The following is an 18,175-nucleotide window of genomic DNA, read 5'->3' as shown; positions in this document are numbered from 1 at the left end:
TTGGTACTCCCAACAGGGGGGTGAGTGCATCGAAGCCCCGCCGGCACACTGCGCTCCACATGTGTCAATCCTCAAACATCTACAATATGCTGCTGAATTGAGACACGTAAACGTAATGACTGGCAATTTGTGGAACTACAAATCAAAGCATGGCTCAAACCCCCAATCCCACTTTACATATAGTCAGCAGCAAATTTATCACAGCGAGTGACATCTGTCCAATTTCTATATTTCCATTAATGCTGTATATGTTGCTAGGTAAAACAGAGAGAGGAGTAGTAAGGAAATAACACAACATATATCTGTCTGTCCTTCAGTCTATTATCTCTCTCTCTCTCTCTCTCTCTCTCTCTCTCTCTCTCTCTCTCTCTCTCTCTCTCTCTCTCTCTCTCTCTCTCTCTCTCTCTCTCTCTCTCTCTCTCTCTCTCTCTCTCTCTCTATATATATATATATATATATATATATATATATATATATATATATATATATATATATTATATTATATTCACGGCATCTGGACAGGGGCAGATTTAGAGAGGTGGGATGTGTGCGGACTTCATGTAGGCCCCCTCCTCTCTAATGGTGTGTACACACGTTAGATGTATCTGATCAGATAGGATCGTGGATAGGATCTTAAGGCACATCCGATTTGCATCCTATCTTGACTATATAGTGCATATCTGCACTACATAGACAAGGCAGCCAAGACTTTCTGGCTTCCGATACGTGAACGCGCATCGGGATCGCAAGGGTTAAAACCCTTGCGATCTGCATCCGATGCCGATCCGATGTTGACTATATCGTCAACATCGGAAAGGAAATCGGACCGTGTGTACACAGCATAACAACTGCAGAGCTGTAGACTCTGGTTTGGGCTGAAGTCTATTACACATGCACTAGTCTCCTGGATCATGGCGTCCGTGTCTTACTCCCCGGGACATCTCTACTGCACATGCACAAATCACCAGGGAAATGGCCGCCATGCCATTTTCTCTGTGATTACTGTCTGCAGTTCCGGAGAGTTACACATATTTCTATGCATATACAGTATATATGCTAATGCATCTGGGACATACTAGGTATTATATCTGTGATATTTATGTGCCGGGACCTTTAACTCAGACTTGTTTTCCTTGGAGGAATAATGTGAGTGCAAGGCATTGTTTATAAGGCAAGGATTGTACAATTGGAGGAACAGACAGGCTCCAGAGGAAGGGATTAGCCTGAGGACAGCGTGCCTGGAACACCATTCATACTTCTTATTCATTGTGAGATCTCCGGCCACATGCCTGGGATTCTATGCATAAGTTACTAGCTCTGGGGAACCGTGTTCAGCCTACTTAGGGGACAGTGTGTTCCGTGCAGCCTGGCTCTGGTGGAAGTAAGAAGAGTGTTTGTCTTTGCTACATGTCACACTCAGCCTGTGGGTCTAGATTCGTTAGTCTCCTTTGGCACAGGCGAGGCTAAGTATGTGCAGTATGCAGGTATTTGGGCTGCAGTGCTTTTGGCAAAGACTATAGGAAAACCAGCGACATGGCGCTAATCCTGGTGGATTTATAAAGCCAGTTGTGGCTGCCGTTGCTGAATTATTGGATGCGACCTGGCAGAGCAGCGCTCAGTCTCGGCTGTTCACAGCAACTGCTTCCCCTCTGGCAAACCGTGCAATTAATCCAGCGCGCATCAGATCTGCTTACCGCGACCTCCCACTTCTCCATAAAACGTTTTGCAATCTGTCGTAAATAAACAAATAAAGGGCTGACATCACTACCCGATAATTGCCGGGGAGGCGGCACATTAAGGGGAAAGCAAACAAGAACCAAACAGCGACACGCAGGAGGAAACACTTTTCCCAGAGGAACCGCTGTAACTCTTGTTTATTCCTGTTTCCAGATAGCGCTTTGTTAATGCAGACAGATTATGCATTGTGTGTTTATATATGACCTCCGCTTTATTCCGCAGCTGCACGCTGTTGTTGCTTTCATTTTCTAACAAAAGGGAGAAAACAAAAATAGACCTATATAAAAATGATTCCTTCTATATACTGAGGCTGCCAATGCATCCAGAGGCAACGACTTCATAATGTGTCACATTGATCATTGGCGCCAGCGAGCTGTCCTGCTGGCTGGCCTTCGCTGCCGTGAGTCAGACAGCTGGGATAGACAGGAGTCACAGTCGCTGTGTTTGCAAAGGGGTTATCCTCCGGTTCCACTGTAGAAATTGGCTCCCCAGACGCTGTTGTATTGGGTGATGGATTACGGCCTCGCTGGAAGATCACTTTATTCTGAAACTGCTCAATTGTCAGAAATGTGCGCAATACTCGTAGGCGTCGCTCAGCGAATCGATTTACGGTTCACCGATCATTTAGTGATATTTCACATGTATTATATCCAGAACTTATCTGATTTGTCCGAGCAGTATATGTGTACAGTAATATATCACGTGTCCTCCAGCTGCTGTGGGACTACACATCCCAGCATGCCATTCCACAGATTTAGCATTAATAGCAAAACTGTGGCAGGGCTTGCTGGGATGTGTAGTTCCACCACCGCATGTTGATTACTACTGGTGGATATTATTGAGGGCAGAATGTGGTGCACGAGTCACCTGGCAGAGTGCACAGAGAAGCTGCGGCCTGAAAGGTGTAACGTGTTACACTACAGAGGCGTGAGGTACCGCATACCTCAGTGACGGGATTGTTCTTATTATTATTATTATAAGTCGTCGCTCCATTCAGCTTGGCACTGCAGCAGTAAAACCCTTGATGGCGGGGATGTGGTTGACTTGTTGACAGTCATTAAGTCGACCATTATTTATCAACTGGCAGAAAGGTTGACACACCAAAAAGGTCGACATGCGTTTTTCCACATTTTTCTTTTTAAAGAGGACCACTCCAGTGGACATGGAGGGGAATACCATGTCCCAAGCATGGCAAGTGAAGCTGCCATGGGTCAATAGACACCCAGAAAAACCCCATGTTGACATTTTGTGTGTGTCAACCTTTGACCTAGCCAATAGTGGAAGACTAATGACTGTTGACGTTTTAACTGTTGATAAGTTGGCCCGTAGCCTTGGGGGTGGTGTTGGAGCAGAAAAGACACTAATGCTGTGTACACACGATGAGATTTGACATTAGATTTTGACTATAAGTCATGCAGATCGTATGCAGATTGCACAGGTTTTTTACCTTGCGATCCCGATGTGCACTCCCGTGACAGCACAAATCGAAACCCAGATACAGGGCAGAAATGACTATATAGTGCAAATCTAATGCAGATTGTATGAATTGTATGTAAATAGTACAGAGATAGCAAAGATTGCTCAGCACTCGGATCTTAGGCCGAATAGCACGGGAATCTCACCGTGTGTACACACCGTTAGCGTTTCGTAGGCAATGTTGAGGTCTGCTGATTGCATGGGTTCGCGAATGTTTTTGTGGGAGATCTTGTAAAGAGGCAGACGTTAGGAGGTTTAACATTGTCCTGTGTCTTCTCTACCTCACCGCAATCTGAAACCCCTCTACTGCCAACACTGAATGGCAGGAAGTTTATAGACGGGAAGCTTCCCGTGCAAGAGACAAAATCGGCCCCACAATCAGGAACCAAATCTTATTGCCTTGCGCTTTTTGTATCTGCAGCATGCACATGTTACTAGTAGAATATTTTGGCACGGTGATCATGTAGTCCTTTGATAGCCTGGTGTAAACTCTACACAGATCATTTATGGAATAATGCACCCCCTAGTGTTAATTATATGCATGTTGCTCGGGACAGAGGAGGACTGTGCCCATATAAAGGCACAGAGCTGTAAGCAGTAACAGGTCTATATGCTGCGCCCTGCTTTATTCTGTGCTGTAAAATAATCTCCGCAGGGACTTTTAGAATCTTTATTAAGCACCGCAGGTGAAACCATTTTGTCATAGTTTACTGGCATCATTACTAGGAACTTCTGTGGTAAGCGAGATGTAGAGGCCAGGATACAATCCAGCGGCTGACTGCGTAAATCTGACCGTTCAGGGACTGCGCTAAGCACCACAGAATGATGGCGTCTGTCAGCTTCCTGCTTCTAGGGCGCTTTCAGGCCTGTTAATGGCTGCTCACACCCTGATAAATGAGGCCAGCTGGCTGATTCACTGTCCTTACAGGCTACGGTTTGGGGGTTTTGTCTGTCACGTGGCACCACACTGAGCCGTGGCTGAGCCGTACCTCTCATTTCACCAAACGGAATCGTCACCGATGTGAATATTTCACGCTTGCCTTATCCCCGTGCATCAGCCTCTCTGGGGGCCACGGGCACATTTTACAGGGATGCGGTCATATGGTCAACAGTCAAAAGATCGACACCTTAAAAAAGGTTGACATGGTCAAATGGTTGACAAGTTTTTGACGAGATGTTGACATAGGCCAAATGTCGACATGGATTTTTTTGCCGTTTTTGTGTCTGTCGACCTTTTGACCTAATGCATGTCGGCCATTTTGCATTGTCCACCTTTTGACTGCCAACCAATAGTGGTCGACCTTCTGACTAGAAACTGACGACCCATACCCGTTTTACAGACCCATGGCTGGGCCGATCACTCGGTAGTCTCATACAGAACCCGTCGGATTGGTAGGGGGCCGCAGGCAATGCAGTAGTGTCCCAATTTAAGTCTTGCAGGGGATCCTTACAGCAGCAAACTGAATTTTGCATTTACTGCTTATACATTGTTTAGGGTCGATAGTAATTGGGGCTTGTTTAATGTACTTAAAGGAAAAGATCTGTACCTAAAATCTTGTGTGTCTTCCGTTTTTAGCTGTACGTGTCCTCGGACAGCCGCTTCAATACACTGGCCGAGCTAGTCCACCACCACTCCACAGTGTCCGACGGCCTGATCACCACTCTCCATTACCCAGCACCAAAGCGCAACAAGCCCACCATCTACGGCGTGTCGCCAAACTATGACAAGTGGGAGATGGAGAGGACAGACATCACCATGAAACACAAGCTGGGCGGCGGACAGTATGGGGAGGTCTATGAGGGCGTGTGGAAAAAATACAACCTAACGGTGGCAGTGAAGACCCTAAAGGTGCGTAACCTCCTAACTTGTTCCTGTAGGTATTACAGCGCTGTCTGGTTCTCTGGCATGGAACGTTCCAGATCACACTGGCAGGGGAAGGTTCTCGCTTCCTCAGACGCAGAAGTCTACATTAGCTGTACAATTAGTACCGATCTATCTGGCCTGTGTGGCTTTTATTTCTGCCTGAATGTACTTGGACCGATCTATGGAATCCAGTTGCTGTCAATCACCCGCAGTGAATGAACATGCCTCCAGTAATTTTCTATACCGCAAAAATTATTCATTGACCTCTTGAGAGGCAAAAATCCTTCCTTAATAGCCCATTGATTTATAGTATGGAATAGTCTTGTGAGAGATCGCCACCTAGTGGGTGATCGGGTTACAGTGTTGAGATGCCTGGCGTTCCTGCACTGATTGTGTCCGTATTGTTGTTTCATTGTAACGCCGCTCGCTGTAGCGGGAATGTGTGTGAGCGCAGGATTATTGCTGTGGTTTACACCTGACGCGCTAAGATATGTGTATGGGGGTGGGGTGTATGTGTCATAGAGTCGACATACATTAGGTCAACATGGCTAAGGACGACGGCATTAGGATGAGAATGGGAAGGTTGACAGGAGTTTTTCACTTTTTGGACCAAATTTCGACTTAAGTCAACATGGACACCCTATCAGTGTACTGCGTCCCCTCGCATGGTTCAATGCGCTCGGCACACTATTATATTCTCCCCCCACGCCCTAGTGGATGGTAGGGCATGAAATACCTCCTGTCGGCACATGTCGGCTAAAAAAACGTTTAAAAAAAAAAAAAAACATCGACCGTCCCATTGTGGACCTAATGCTTGTGTCGACCTTTGACCCTGGTTACCTATTTCACGTGTCGACATAAGACCTGTCAACCTTTCTTGGTCGACCTAATCAATGTAGACCTAGAGACCATATCCTGTGTGGGGAGGGGGTCACTTGGGGTGGTCTCGGTTTGTGTTCCTGCCCTTTCTCTGGCCATCAGGAGACACCGGGCCCCTCTCACCTTCTCTCTCCGTGTTTCTAGGAGGATACGATGGAAGTGGAAGAGTTTTTAAAAGAGGCCGCTGTGATGAAAGAGGTCAAACACCCCAATCTGGTCCAGTTGCTGGGTATGTATATAGGAATACATATACCCTGCTTTCATGACAGAGTACAATCACAGGAAACGGAAACGTGACTTACAAATATGCTTATTGTTCCTGCTTAGTAGAGCCATAGGGATCCAATAACTTCTATTAGACAAGCAATGGTGTCTCCCATAGCAACCAATCACATTCTACTATAATTTTTGAGAATGCAATAAAGAAATTAGTTAGACTCTTTCCTGTTTTAGAATCATTGCTAAATCTACACCCTGTGAATCGCGGTTAGACCCTCTCTCTGGCTGATTGGAGAAGCCATATCAGCTGACCTGTGGGTGTCATGGAGAACCGTCAATGCCTAGAGTTGTATCTACGAGACTGAGTTTGCCTGAGAATGATAGGGAGCTCTAACCAAACAGTCCAGGCTGTGGTCCGCCATTAGCACAACATGGGGAACAAACTGGGCTCAGTCCTTCCCAGATAAGAGGTGAATGTGGAGCCCTCAAACATGGACCCTTCTGTTCCATGAGCTTCCTCATAGAAACATAGATTGTGAAGGCAGATGAGAACCACTTGGTTTATCGATTTCATTTTTTTCTTTTTAGGGGTGTGCACACGAGAGCCCCCATTTTACATAATCACAGAGTTTATGACCTACGGCAACCTCCTGGACTACCTGCGGGACTGTAATCGGCAAGAGGTGACGGCGGTCGTGCTCCTTCATATGGCCACTCAGATCTCATCTGCTATGGAGTACCTGGAGAAGAAGAACTTTATTCACAGGTAGGCTCGCGGTTATTACTGACCACCCGTAATCACTGACTGCGGTGTTATCACTGACCGCGGTGTTATCACTGACCGCGGTGTTATCACTGACCGCGGTGTTATCACTGACCGCGGTGTTATCACTGACCGCGGTGTTATCACTGACCGCGGTGTAATCACTGACCGCGGTGTAATCACTGACCGCGGTGTAATCACTGACCGCGGTGTTCTCACTGACCGCGGTGTTCTCACTGACCGCGGTGTTCTCACTGACCGCGGTGTTCTCACTGACCGCGGTGTGATCACTGTGTTATATATACGGGGCAGTATGGATGGTGTAATGGTTACATTACCGCCTTACAGCACTGAGATCATGGGTTCTATCCCCACCATGTGTTATATATACGAGGCAGTACGGATGGTGTAATGGTTAGCATTACTGCCTCACAGCACTGAGGTCATGGGTTCTATCCCCACCATGTGTTATATATACGAGGCAGTACGGATGGTGTAATGGTTACATTACTGCCTCACAGCGCTGAGATCATGGGTTCTATCCCCACCATGTGTTATATATACGAGGCAGTACGGATGGTGTAATGGTTAGCATTACTGCCTCACAGCACTGAGGTCATGGGTTCTATTCCCACCATGTGTTATATATATGGGGCAGTACGGATGGTGTAATGGTTACATTACTGCCTCACAGCGCTGAGGTCATGGGTTCTATCCCCACCATGTGTTATACATACGGGGCAGTACGGACGGTGTAATGGTTACATTACTGCCTCACAGCACTGAGGTCATGGGTTCTATCTCCACCATGTGTTATACATACGGGGCAGTACGGATGGTGTAATGGTTAGTATTAACTGCCTCACAGCACTGAGGTCATGGGTTCTATCCCCACCATGTGTTATATATACGGGGCAGTACGGATGGTGTAATGGTTAGTATTACTGCCTCACAGCACTGAGGTCATGGGTTCTATCCCCACCATGTGTTATATACACGGGGCAGTACGGATGGTGTAATGGTTAGCATTACTGCCTCACAGCGCTGAGGTCATGGGTTCTATTCCCACCATGTGTTATATATACGGGGCAGTACGGATGGTGTAATGGTTAGCATTACTGCCTCACAGCGCTGAGGTCATGGGTTCCATTCGCACCATGTGTTATATATACGGGGCAGTACGGACGGTGTAACGGTTACATTACTGCCTCACAGCACTGAGGTCATGGATTCTATCTCCACCATGTGTTATATATACGGGGCAGTACGGATGGTGTAATGGTTAGTATTACTGCCTCACAGCACTGAGGTCATGGGTTCTATTCCCACCATGGCTCTAACTGTAGCAACAAGAAAGGAGAAGTGGCGCTGGTTTGATGAAAGATTATGCAATTGTTTAATAACAATTTAAAAAATCATATCATACAATTATATAACAATAAATTATGAAAGAAATTAAAATGGTAGCTGTGTATTAAAAGTCTGGACCGGACTAATGGGGAAGTGTAACAATGGATATTCAGTCTCAGCAGGTCAAAGATGTAACTGGTACGGAAGGTGAGTCTGGTTGCCCACTGGGCTCATAGTTACCACAAGTAGCTGTGAGTGATCCAATCCCAAAAGGCAATGATTCAGAGATGTCCTCAAATGTGGTGCGGCAGTGGGGCCACAAATTTCGATGACCCAGTAGATGTAGGGAATGGCTGGATGGTGAGACAGCCAGGGGTTTCCCAAGCCGCTGGAGGTTTCCAATCTCAGGGTTCTGTTCACAACATAATATAAGACATAAAAAACTGATGTAATACAGATGCTAAATATGGCGATATGTAATAAGTCGGGTCCAGAAACGACCGGTAAACAATGTCATTATACTTTTATACAGCGCTATGGCAATGGTGAATATTCTGGGTTATACTAATATATGTGCACAGGCAGCACCATGTACACAGGAGCATAGACAGATTTGGGCTCACATGAGTGTATATAATGTGCGGATTGGAGAACTCTATGAACGGATCGGAAGCTATTTAGGTTTACGTGCGTCTGACACACACAGCTGCTTATTATGAGCTGTCTTCTATAAGAGCGATAACAGGGGGAGGGCAGCGGCAGACTCCGGGCTGCGCTGAGTGCCCGCGGAACAGAGCGGCGGCAGACTCCGGGCTGCGCTGAGTGCCCGCGGATCAAAGCGGCGGCAGACTCCGGGCTGCGCTGAGTGCCCGCGGAACAGAGCGGCGGCAGACTCCGGGCTGCGCTGAGTGCCCGCGGATCAAAGCGGCGGCAGACTCCGGGCTGCGCTGAGTGACCGCGGAACAGAGCGGCGGCAGACTCCGGGCTGCGCTGAGTGACCGCGGAACAGAGCGGCGGCAGACTCCGGGCTGCGCTGAGTGACCGTGGAACAGAGCGGCGGCAGACTCCGGGCTGCACTGAGTGCCCGCGGAACAGAGCGGCGGCAGACTCCGGGCTGCGCTGAGTGCCCGCGGAACAGAGCGGCGGCAGACTCCGGGCTGCGCTGAGTGCCCGCGGAACAGAGCGGCGGCAGACTCCGGGCTGCGCTGAGTGCCCGCGGAACAGAGCGGCGGCAGACTCCGGGCTGCGCTGAGTGCCCGCGGAACAGAGCGGCGGCAGACTCCGGCCTGCGCTGAGTGCCCGCGGAACAGAGCGGCGGCAGACTCCGGCCTGCGCTGAGTGCCCGCGGAACAGAGAGGCGGCAGACTCCGGACACAATTAGTCGACGGTGATTTAGTCAACATACACTTTGTCGACATTGCCATGTCGACGCGAACATGGTCAACACAGAAAAATGTTGACATGAGTTTTCCATGTTTTTTAACTGACTTATTATTGCTTTACTATCCAAGTGGGCCTAAAGTAGATTATAACAGTGGGCCCTAGGGTAGATTATAACAGTGGGCCCTAGGGTAGATTATAACAGTGGGCCCTAGGGTAGATTATAACAGTGGGCCCTAAGGTAGATTATAACAGTGGGCCCTAGGGTAGATTATAACAGTGGGCCCTAGGGTAGATTATAACAGTGGGCCCTAGGGTAGATTATAACAGTGGGCCTAGGTTAGATTATAACAGTGGTCCTAGGGTAGATTATAACAGTGGTCCTAGGGTAGATTATAACAGTGGGCCCTAGGGTAGATTATAACAGTGGGCCTAGGGTAGATTATAACAGTGGGCCCTAGGGTAGATTATAACAGTGGGCCCTAGGGTAGATTAGAACAGCGGGCCCTAGGGTAGATTAGAACAACGGGCCCTAGGGTAGATTAGAACAGCGGGCCCTAGGGTAGATTAGAACAGCGGGCCCTAGGGTAGATTATAACAGTAGTCCCTAGGGTAGATTAGAACAGTGGGCCCTAGGGTAGATTATAACAGTGGGCCCTAGGGTAGACTATAACAGTGGGCCGAGCGCATCACACCGTGCTTGGGGGCGCGGTACACTTATACGGTGTCCATGTAGACACACAAAAAGCCGTGACACACCCATGTTGACCTTTTCCCTTGTTGACCATGTTCATGTCGACCTGTTGCTTGTGTCAACATTCTGTCATTGTTGGTCTTGTGTGTGTTGACCATTTTTAGGTGTCAACCTAATCACTGTCGACCAATAGTGGACAACCTAGTGACTGTTGACCATATATACCATAACCTGTCACCTTCCAGAGCCCAGCAACCACTACATTGGATGTGAGTGGGGCAATGACACCTGCACCTGATTGGCTGAGAGCTCTCTCCATGAAGTGCCCCCCCCCTCCCGTGACACTGCACCCAGACACCACGGGCGCTCAGCGCATCCCGGAGTCTGCCGCTGCCCTCCCCCTGTGACACTGCACCCAGACACCACGGGCACTCAGCATATCCCGGAGTCTGCCGCTGCCCTCCCCCCTGTGACACTGCACCCAGACACCACGGGCACTCAGCATATCCCGGAGTCTGCCGCTGCCCTCCCCCCTGTGACACTGCACCCAGACACCACGGGCGCTCAGCACATCCCGGAGTCTGCCGCTGCCCTCCCCCCTGTGACACTGCACCCAGACACCACGGACACTCAGCACATCCCGGAGTCTGCCGCTGCCCTCCCCCTGTGACACTGCACCCAGACACCACGGGCACTCAGCACATCCCGGAGTCTGCCGCTGCCCTCTCCCCTGTGACACTGCACCCAGACACCACGGGCACTCAGCACATCCCGGAGTCTGCCGCTGCCCTCTCCCCTGTGACACTGCACCCAGACACCACGGGCACTCAGCACATCCCGGAGTCTGCCGCTGCCCTCCCCCTGTGACACTGCACCCAGACACCACGGGCACTCAGCACATCCCGGCGTCTGCCGCTGCCCTCCCCCTGTGACACTGCACCCAGACACCACGGGCACTCAGCACATCCCGGAGTCTGCCGCTGCCCTCCCCCTGTGACACTGCACTCAGACACCACGGGCACTCAGCACATCCCGGAGTCTGCCGCTGCCCTCCCCCTGTGACACTGCACCCAGACACCACGGACACTCAGCACATCCCGGAGTCTGCCGCTGCCCTCCCCCCTGTGACACTGCACCCAGACACCACGGGCACTCAGCACATCCCGGAGTCTGCCGCTGCCCTCCCCCCTGTGACACTGCACCCAGACACCACGGGCACTCAGCACATCCCGGAGTCTGCCGCTGCCCTCCCCCCTGTGACACTGCACCCAGACACCACGGGCACTCAGCACATCCTGGAGTCTGCCGCTGCCCTCCCCCCTGTGACACTGCACCCAGACACCACGGGCACTCAGCACATCCCGGAGTCTGCCGCTGCCCTCCCCCCTGTGACACTGCACCCAGACACCACGGACACTCAGCACATCCCGGAGTCTGCCGCTGCCCTCCCCCCTGTGACACTGCACCCAGACACCACGGGCACTCAGCACATCCTGGAGTCTGCCGCTGCCCTCCCCCCTGTGACACTGCACCCAGACACCACGGACACTCAGCACATCCCGGAGTCTGCCGCTGCCCTCCCCCCTGTGACACTGCACCCAGACACCACGGACACTCAGCACATCCCGGAGTCTGCCGCTGCCCTCCCCCCTGTGACACTGCACCCAGACACCACGGACACTCAGCACATCCCGGAGTCTGCCGCTGCCCTCCCCCCTGTGACACTGCACCCAGACACCATGGGCACTCAGCACATCCTGGAGTCTGCCGCTGCCCTCCCCCCTGTGACACTGCACCCAGACACCACGGACACTCAGCACATCCCGGAGTCTGCCGCTGCCCTCCCCCCTGTGACACTGCACCCAGACACCACGGGCACTCAGCACATCCCGGAGTCTGCCGCTGCCCTCCCCCCTGTGACACTGCACCCAGACACCACGGGCACTCAGCACATCCCGGAGTCTGCCGCTGCCCTCTCCCCTGTGACACTGCACCCAGACACCACGGGCACTCAGCACAGCCCGGCGTCTGCCGCTGCCCTCCCCCCTGTGACACTGCACCCAGACACCACGGGCACTCAGCACATTCCGGCGTCAGCCGCTGCCCTCCCCCCTGTGACACTGCACCCAGACACCACGGACACTCAGCGCAGCCCGGCGTCTGCCGCTGCCCTCCCCTTCACAAAGGAGTGTGCCAGCGATGCCTCACCCTTGGCACACACCTACTGATCGCACCTAACACATGGTGGGTGCTAGAAAGTACCTGCGATGTGCTGCTGGTGGGTCCGATCCGACAGATTGAACCTGCAGCAGGTTCAATCTGTAGGGTCCAACCCAATGCGCATGGGGCCGCACATCGGGATGGGTGGGATGTCAGACGCATCCGATTTTGGCCAATTTCTCTGCCTGATCCGTCGGCCCAAAGTGTATGGGCACCTTTAGACTTGTATCTAAAACGAAGTAAATGTAAAGGCATTATTATTATTATTCCCTCCTGAATGCAGAAGATTTTTTCATATATAATAATGTCTCCTTAACAGGACTCCCGAGCCCATTAGGATTAGATTTGCAGTCAGGAAAAGAGGATAATACAAATTTGTCTTTCAGAAGGTGTAATTACACTGTCATTGTGTCCCTCTCAAACCCCCTGCCCCTCCAAACTCCCTGTATTCATACCGCTGTTCATACGCTTAAGTGCTGAAATAATTTGCCGTGTTGATTTGTGTGGAACAAAAGTTCGAGCTGGCATAGCTGGGCGCTGACACACAGCGGGCGTGTTCTTACCCAGAGACATTTCGTTTAAGTACAGGCAGCATCTCCTCAGACTAGTGCCAGGCGAGGTACGGACACGTGACGCACTTCCCGGTTCTGGTCTGTTCTCAGTAAAATTGGAGTTTATTAAATGTCAGAGCTGCCATTCTATTCCTAGTTGTACTTGTGCCATGCTTATTGCTTGTCTGTCAGGGGTTAGCAATCATGCTCTGTGTGTTATTAACCCCATGAGCACTGTCCAAGAGAGCAAGTGAGGAAGTACATGTATTACACACAACCTGTGTCTTCTACCCCTTACTGTAGTGCGACAAGCCCTGCAGGAGTAACATTTATCATTGCATTCAAGGAAAGACCTCACCTATGGCTGGTAGGCTTAGTGGGTAAGGGCAGCCACTAAATTGGCTAACACAAGAATCGTACCCCAATGGGACGTCTAACTAAAGCCCAACGTGGAGGTGGAGCAGCAGCCGGGAGCTTTGGGTTCAGTCTTGCTTTATAAGCGGAAGTATTTCCACAAGGTTACTTTTTGTTTTCCTTGTGTTGTGGAAGACCCAGGAGTAGCGTATCCCATGGCCGAGTGCAGTCCTGGAGAACCTTGGCATTCCAGCTGTTGCTGAACTACACATCCCAGCAAGCTTTGCAACAGTTTTACTATTTGGCCATGCTAAAACTGTTGCAGGGCATGCTGGGATGTGTAGTTCAACAACAGCTGGAGCGCCAAGGTCCTCCATCACTGGCCTCGTGTGTGGATCCTGTTCTGAAGATCCCCACTTGATATGCTGGTTTGGGATCCCTCTCCTGGAAATAGTTTGGGACTTCACATGTGCTGCCAGCCAAGTGCAGTGTATCAACATTACCCAACCATGTTTTCCCCTTTATTCCTAATCCTGGTATAAAAAATTTGTTTCTGTTCCGTTCTGCTCCTTGTGAGGTTTCCTTGATTCTCTCCCCCATTTGTTTGATTGCAGTTTTTAATCCTCCATTGTCTGAAGCGATTGTATCTTCCCCTTTAAACATGAAACACTCCAGATCGTGACCTTTAACTGGCCGGCAATTAGCCACCACCCTTGCAAATTCCCGGCATTCGGATTACAGCTCCTAGCAATGTAATGAGACACTGGCCCCTATCCCCACTCCAGCAAGGACCCTAACAGGCCGCATCAGCTCCTTCTGTGCGTTCCTCCACAACGGCAAATTTAAAGCATCATTATGCATTGAATGCCATAGAAACAAATATCCCGTAATGGGTATTTATCGTCAGAGATATTGCATGGACACACACTACCGTAACGGAGGTTATGTGTATAACGAACGTCCGGTCTATTACCGCTAGTTGGAGTGTCATTCAGTTCTGTATAGTGCAGAATTGAAGCCCCAGCTTCTGACTCATTGGGGTCTGGCATAATTCTCCATCTCCCTGACTGGAAATGCAGGTGTGGAGGAGATAATGCTAAGGGTTTTGCTGTATGAATCAGGGGACAATGCGAGCTGTGGCTTAATGACAGCACTCTCCAGGATATGACCGGTCAGAGGTCTTTCAGTTGTAAGCACGCCACGCTTTGCATGTAAAATATAATTGCGCAGAACTAAAACCAGTGAACATTTTTGACAGATTGTAGATGATGTTTCAGTACTATCAGCCATTCTGGTGAGTAATAAAAACCTTATTTTCTCATCAAATCAGTCAACAGCGGGTGTGCAAATCGCTGCCATATTTTTGGAAAAGTCTGACATATACTTTCAATCTATCACAAAATAAAATTGAACTTCTGCATTTGGTGGCGTAACTAGTTTCCAGTCTGCACTTACAGTACTGTCGCAGGATTAGTGCCTTCTGCACAGGGTGGCGTCAAAGCTTGCACTCACTACAGCTTGTGTACTCAGCAAAGGACACCCCCAAACCACAGATTCAACCATTACACTTAAGATGCCACCATCTTCACCAGCAAGTCTAGGCGCTATACAAAACAAGAAAAACAAATGGCAGCGCTAATAATGAAAAAATTGGTATAGCCAATTGGACTGGTTTCACAGTATAAAACACAATTTATTAGTGTACAGTGATCACTTGAATAAATATAGATTGGATATAAAAATATGCATTATACATAAACTGTATATGAAACAATATATAAACAACAATAAAGAAATGCTAGTGACTAGACTGAAGTCCCAAGAATCCTGGTGGAATGAGATATAGTACTTTGGGGTCCGTCTGTTCCTATTCGGCCCTTTTGAAATCCCCAAAAAATAGGAAATGGTTTAGTTTACCATCCACTCGTGGGGCACAGTTCTGCTTGTACCTCCTCAACAATAGTAGGCTGTTCCAGTCTGGATTATCAGTTAGCCTTGGAGGATGTTGGGCGCTTTGAGCTTTTGGGAATCTGCTCCTGTGCTTGAAGATGGTGAAAAGATGCAAACTCAGGGCTGGTTCGGATGGGTCCCAGTTGGGATGGCAATGTACTCAGGTTCCAGGATTCAACAGGGTCTGGGTAGCACCCCTGACGCGTTTCGCTGTGGTCTACAGCTTTATCAAAGGATCTGCAATGTCGGACGCAATATATGCTTTTTTCCATTTTATCCACCTTCACCTGTTTATATGTGACATACAGTATGTGCAGCAACAGAGCATCCAGATTTAATACTGACCAGTTTGTTAGGCATTATGGCTGCTCCCACAAGAATCCACTAAATAATTCTAAATGTATTTGTTTATCAAGTTATTAATATAGTGCACACATATTCCGCAGCGCTGTACAGAGACTATTACCAGTTATTATATAGCGAACACATATTCCACAGTGCTGTACAGAGAATATTATTACCAGTTATTATATAGCGCACACATATTCCACAGCATTGTACAGAGACTATTATTACCAGTTATTATATAGTGCACACATATTCCGCAGCGCTGTACAGAGACTATTATTACCAGTTATTATATAGCGCACACATATTCCACAGCGCTGTACAGAGACTATTATTACCAGTTATTATATAGCGCACACATATTCCACAGCGCTGTACAGAGATTATTATTACCAGTTATTATATAGTGCACACATATTCCACAGCGCTGTACAGAGACTATTACCAGTTATTATATAGCGAACACATATTCCACAGCGCTGTACAGAGACTATTACCAGTTATTATATAGCGCACACATATTCCACAGCGCCGTACAGAGACTATTACCAGTTATTATATAGCGCACACATATTCCACAGCGCCGTACAGAGACTATTACCAGTTATTATATAGCGAACAAATATTCCACAGCGCTGTACTGAGACTATTATTACCAGTTATTATATAGCGCACACATATTCCACAGCGCCGTACAGAGACTATTACCAGTTATTATATAGCGAACACATATTCCACAGCGCTGTACTGAGACTATTATTACCAGTTATTATATAGCGCACACATATTCCGCAGCGCTGTACAGGGAATATTATTACCAGTTATTATATAGCGCACACATATTCCGCAGTGCTGTACAGAGACTATTATTACCAGTTATTTATATAGCGCACACATATTCCACAGCGCTGTACAGAGAATATTATTACCAGTTATTATATAGCGCACACATATTCCGCAGCGCTGTACAGAGACTATTACCAGTTATTATATAGCGAACACATATTCCACAGCGCTGTACTGAGACTATTATTACCAGTTATTATATAGCGCACACATATTCCGCAGCGCTGTACAAAGACTATTATTACCAGTTATTATATAGCGCACACATATTCCACAGCATTGTACAGAGACTATTATTACCAGTTATTATATAGTGCACACATATTCCGCAGCGCTGTACAGAGACTATTATTACCAGTTATTATATAGCGCACACATATTCCACAGCGCTGTACAGAGACTATTATTACCAGTTATTATATAGCGCACACATATTCCACAGCGCTGTACAGAGATTATTATTACCAGTTATTATATAGTGCACACATATTCCACAGCGCTGTACAGAGACTATTACCAGTTATTATATAGCGAACACATATTCCACAGCGCTGTACAGAGACTATTACCAGTTATTATATAGCGCACACATATTCCACAGCGCCGTACAGAGACTATTACCAGTTATTATATAGCGCACACATATTCCACAGCGCCGTACAGAGACTATTACCAGTTATTATATAGCGAACAAATATTACACAGCGCTGTACTGAGACTATTATTACCAGTTATTATATAGCGCACACATATTCCACAGCGCCGTACAGAGACTATTACCAGTTATTATATAGCGAACACATATTCCACAGCGCTGTACTGAGACTATTATTACCAGTTATTATATAGCGCACACATATTCCGCAGCGCTGTACAGGGAATATTATTACCAGTTATTATATAGCGCACACATATTCCGCAGTGCTGTACAGAGACTATTATTACCAGTTATTTATATAGCGCACACATATTCCACAGCGCTGTACAGAGAATATTATTACCAGTTATTATATAGCGCACACATATTCCGCAGCGCTGTACAGAGACTATTACCAGTTATTATATGGCGAACACATATTCCACAGCGCTGTACTGAGACTATTATTACCAGTTATTATATAGCGCACACATATTCTACAGCGCTGTACAGAGACTATTATTACCAGTTATTATATAGCGCACACATATTCCACAGCGCTGTACAGAGATTATTATTACCAGTTATTATATAGTGCACACATATTCCACAGCGCTGTACAGAGACTATTACCAGTTATTATATAGCGAACACATATTCCACAGCGCTGTACAGAGACTATTACCAGTTATTATATAGCGCACACATATTCCACAGCGCCGTACAGAGACTATTACCAGTTATTATATAGCGCACACATATTCCACAGCGCCGTACAGAAACTATTACCAGTTATTATATAGCGAACAAATATTCCACAGCGCTGTACTGAGACTATTATTACCAGTTATTATATAGCGCACACATATTCCACAGCGCCGTACAGAGACTATTACCAGTTATTATA

The 18,175-nt window shown here is 48.1% G+C and overlaps 1 protein-coding gene across 5 annotated transcripts in view; it reads left to right on the top strand.

The window, feature by feature from the left end:
* The window catches only part of ABL1 (ABL proto-oncogene 1, non-receptor tyrosine kinase), a 176,869-nt gene that overhangs the window by 140,335 nt on the left and 18,359 nt on the right, over positions 1-18,175 (top strand). For all 5 annotated transcript variants that reach the window (XM_083160872.1, XM_083160876.1, XM_083160875.1 and 2 more), the window contains 3 exons: positions 4,790-5,062; positions 6,101-6,185; positions 6,764-6,941. In XM_083160872.1, the coding sequence (XP_083016998.1) occupies positions 4,790-5,062; positions 6,101-6,185; positions 6,764-6,941 (536 nt within the window). The remainder of the gene's footprint in view (positions 1-4,789; positions 5,063-6,100; positions 6,186-6,763; positions 6,942-18,175) is intronic.

This window comes from Crinia signifera, chromosome 9 (assembly GCF_055691185.1).
Source record: "Crinia signifera chromosome 9, ASM5569118v1, whole genome shotgun sequence".
In the NCBI taxonomy this organism is placed as follows: domain Eukaryota; kingdom Metazoa; phylum Chordata; class Amphibia; order Anura; family Myobatrachidae; genus Crinia; species Crinia signifera.
This window is presented reverse-complemented; position numbering and strand designations above follow the sequence as displayed.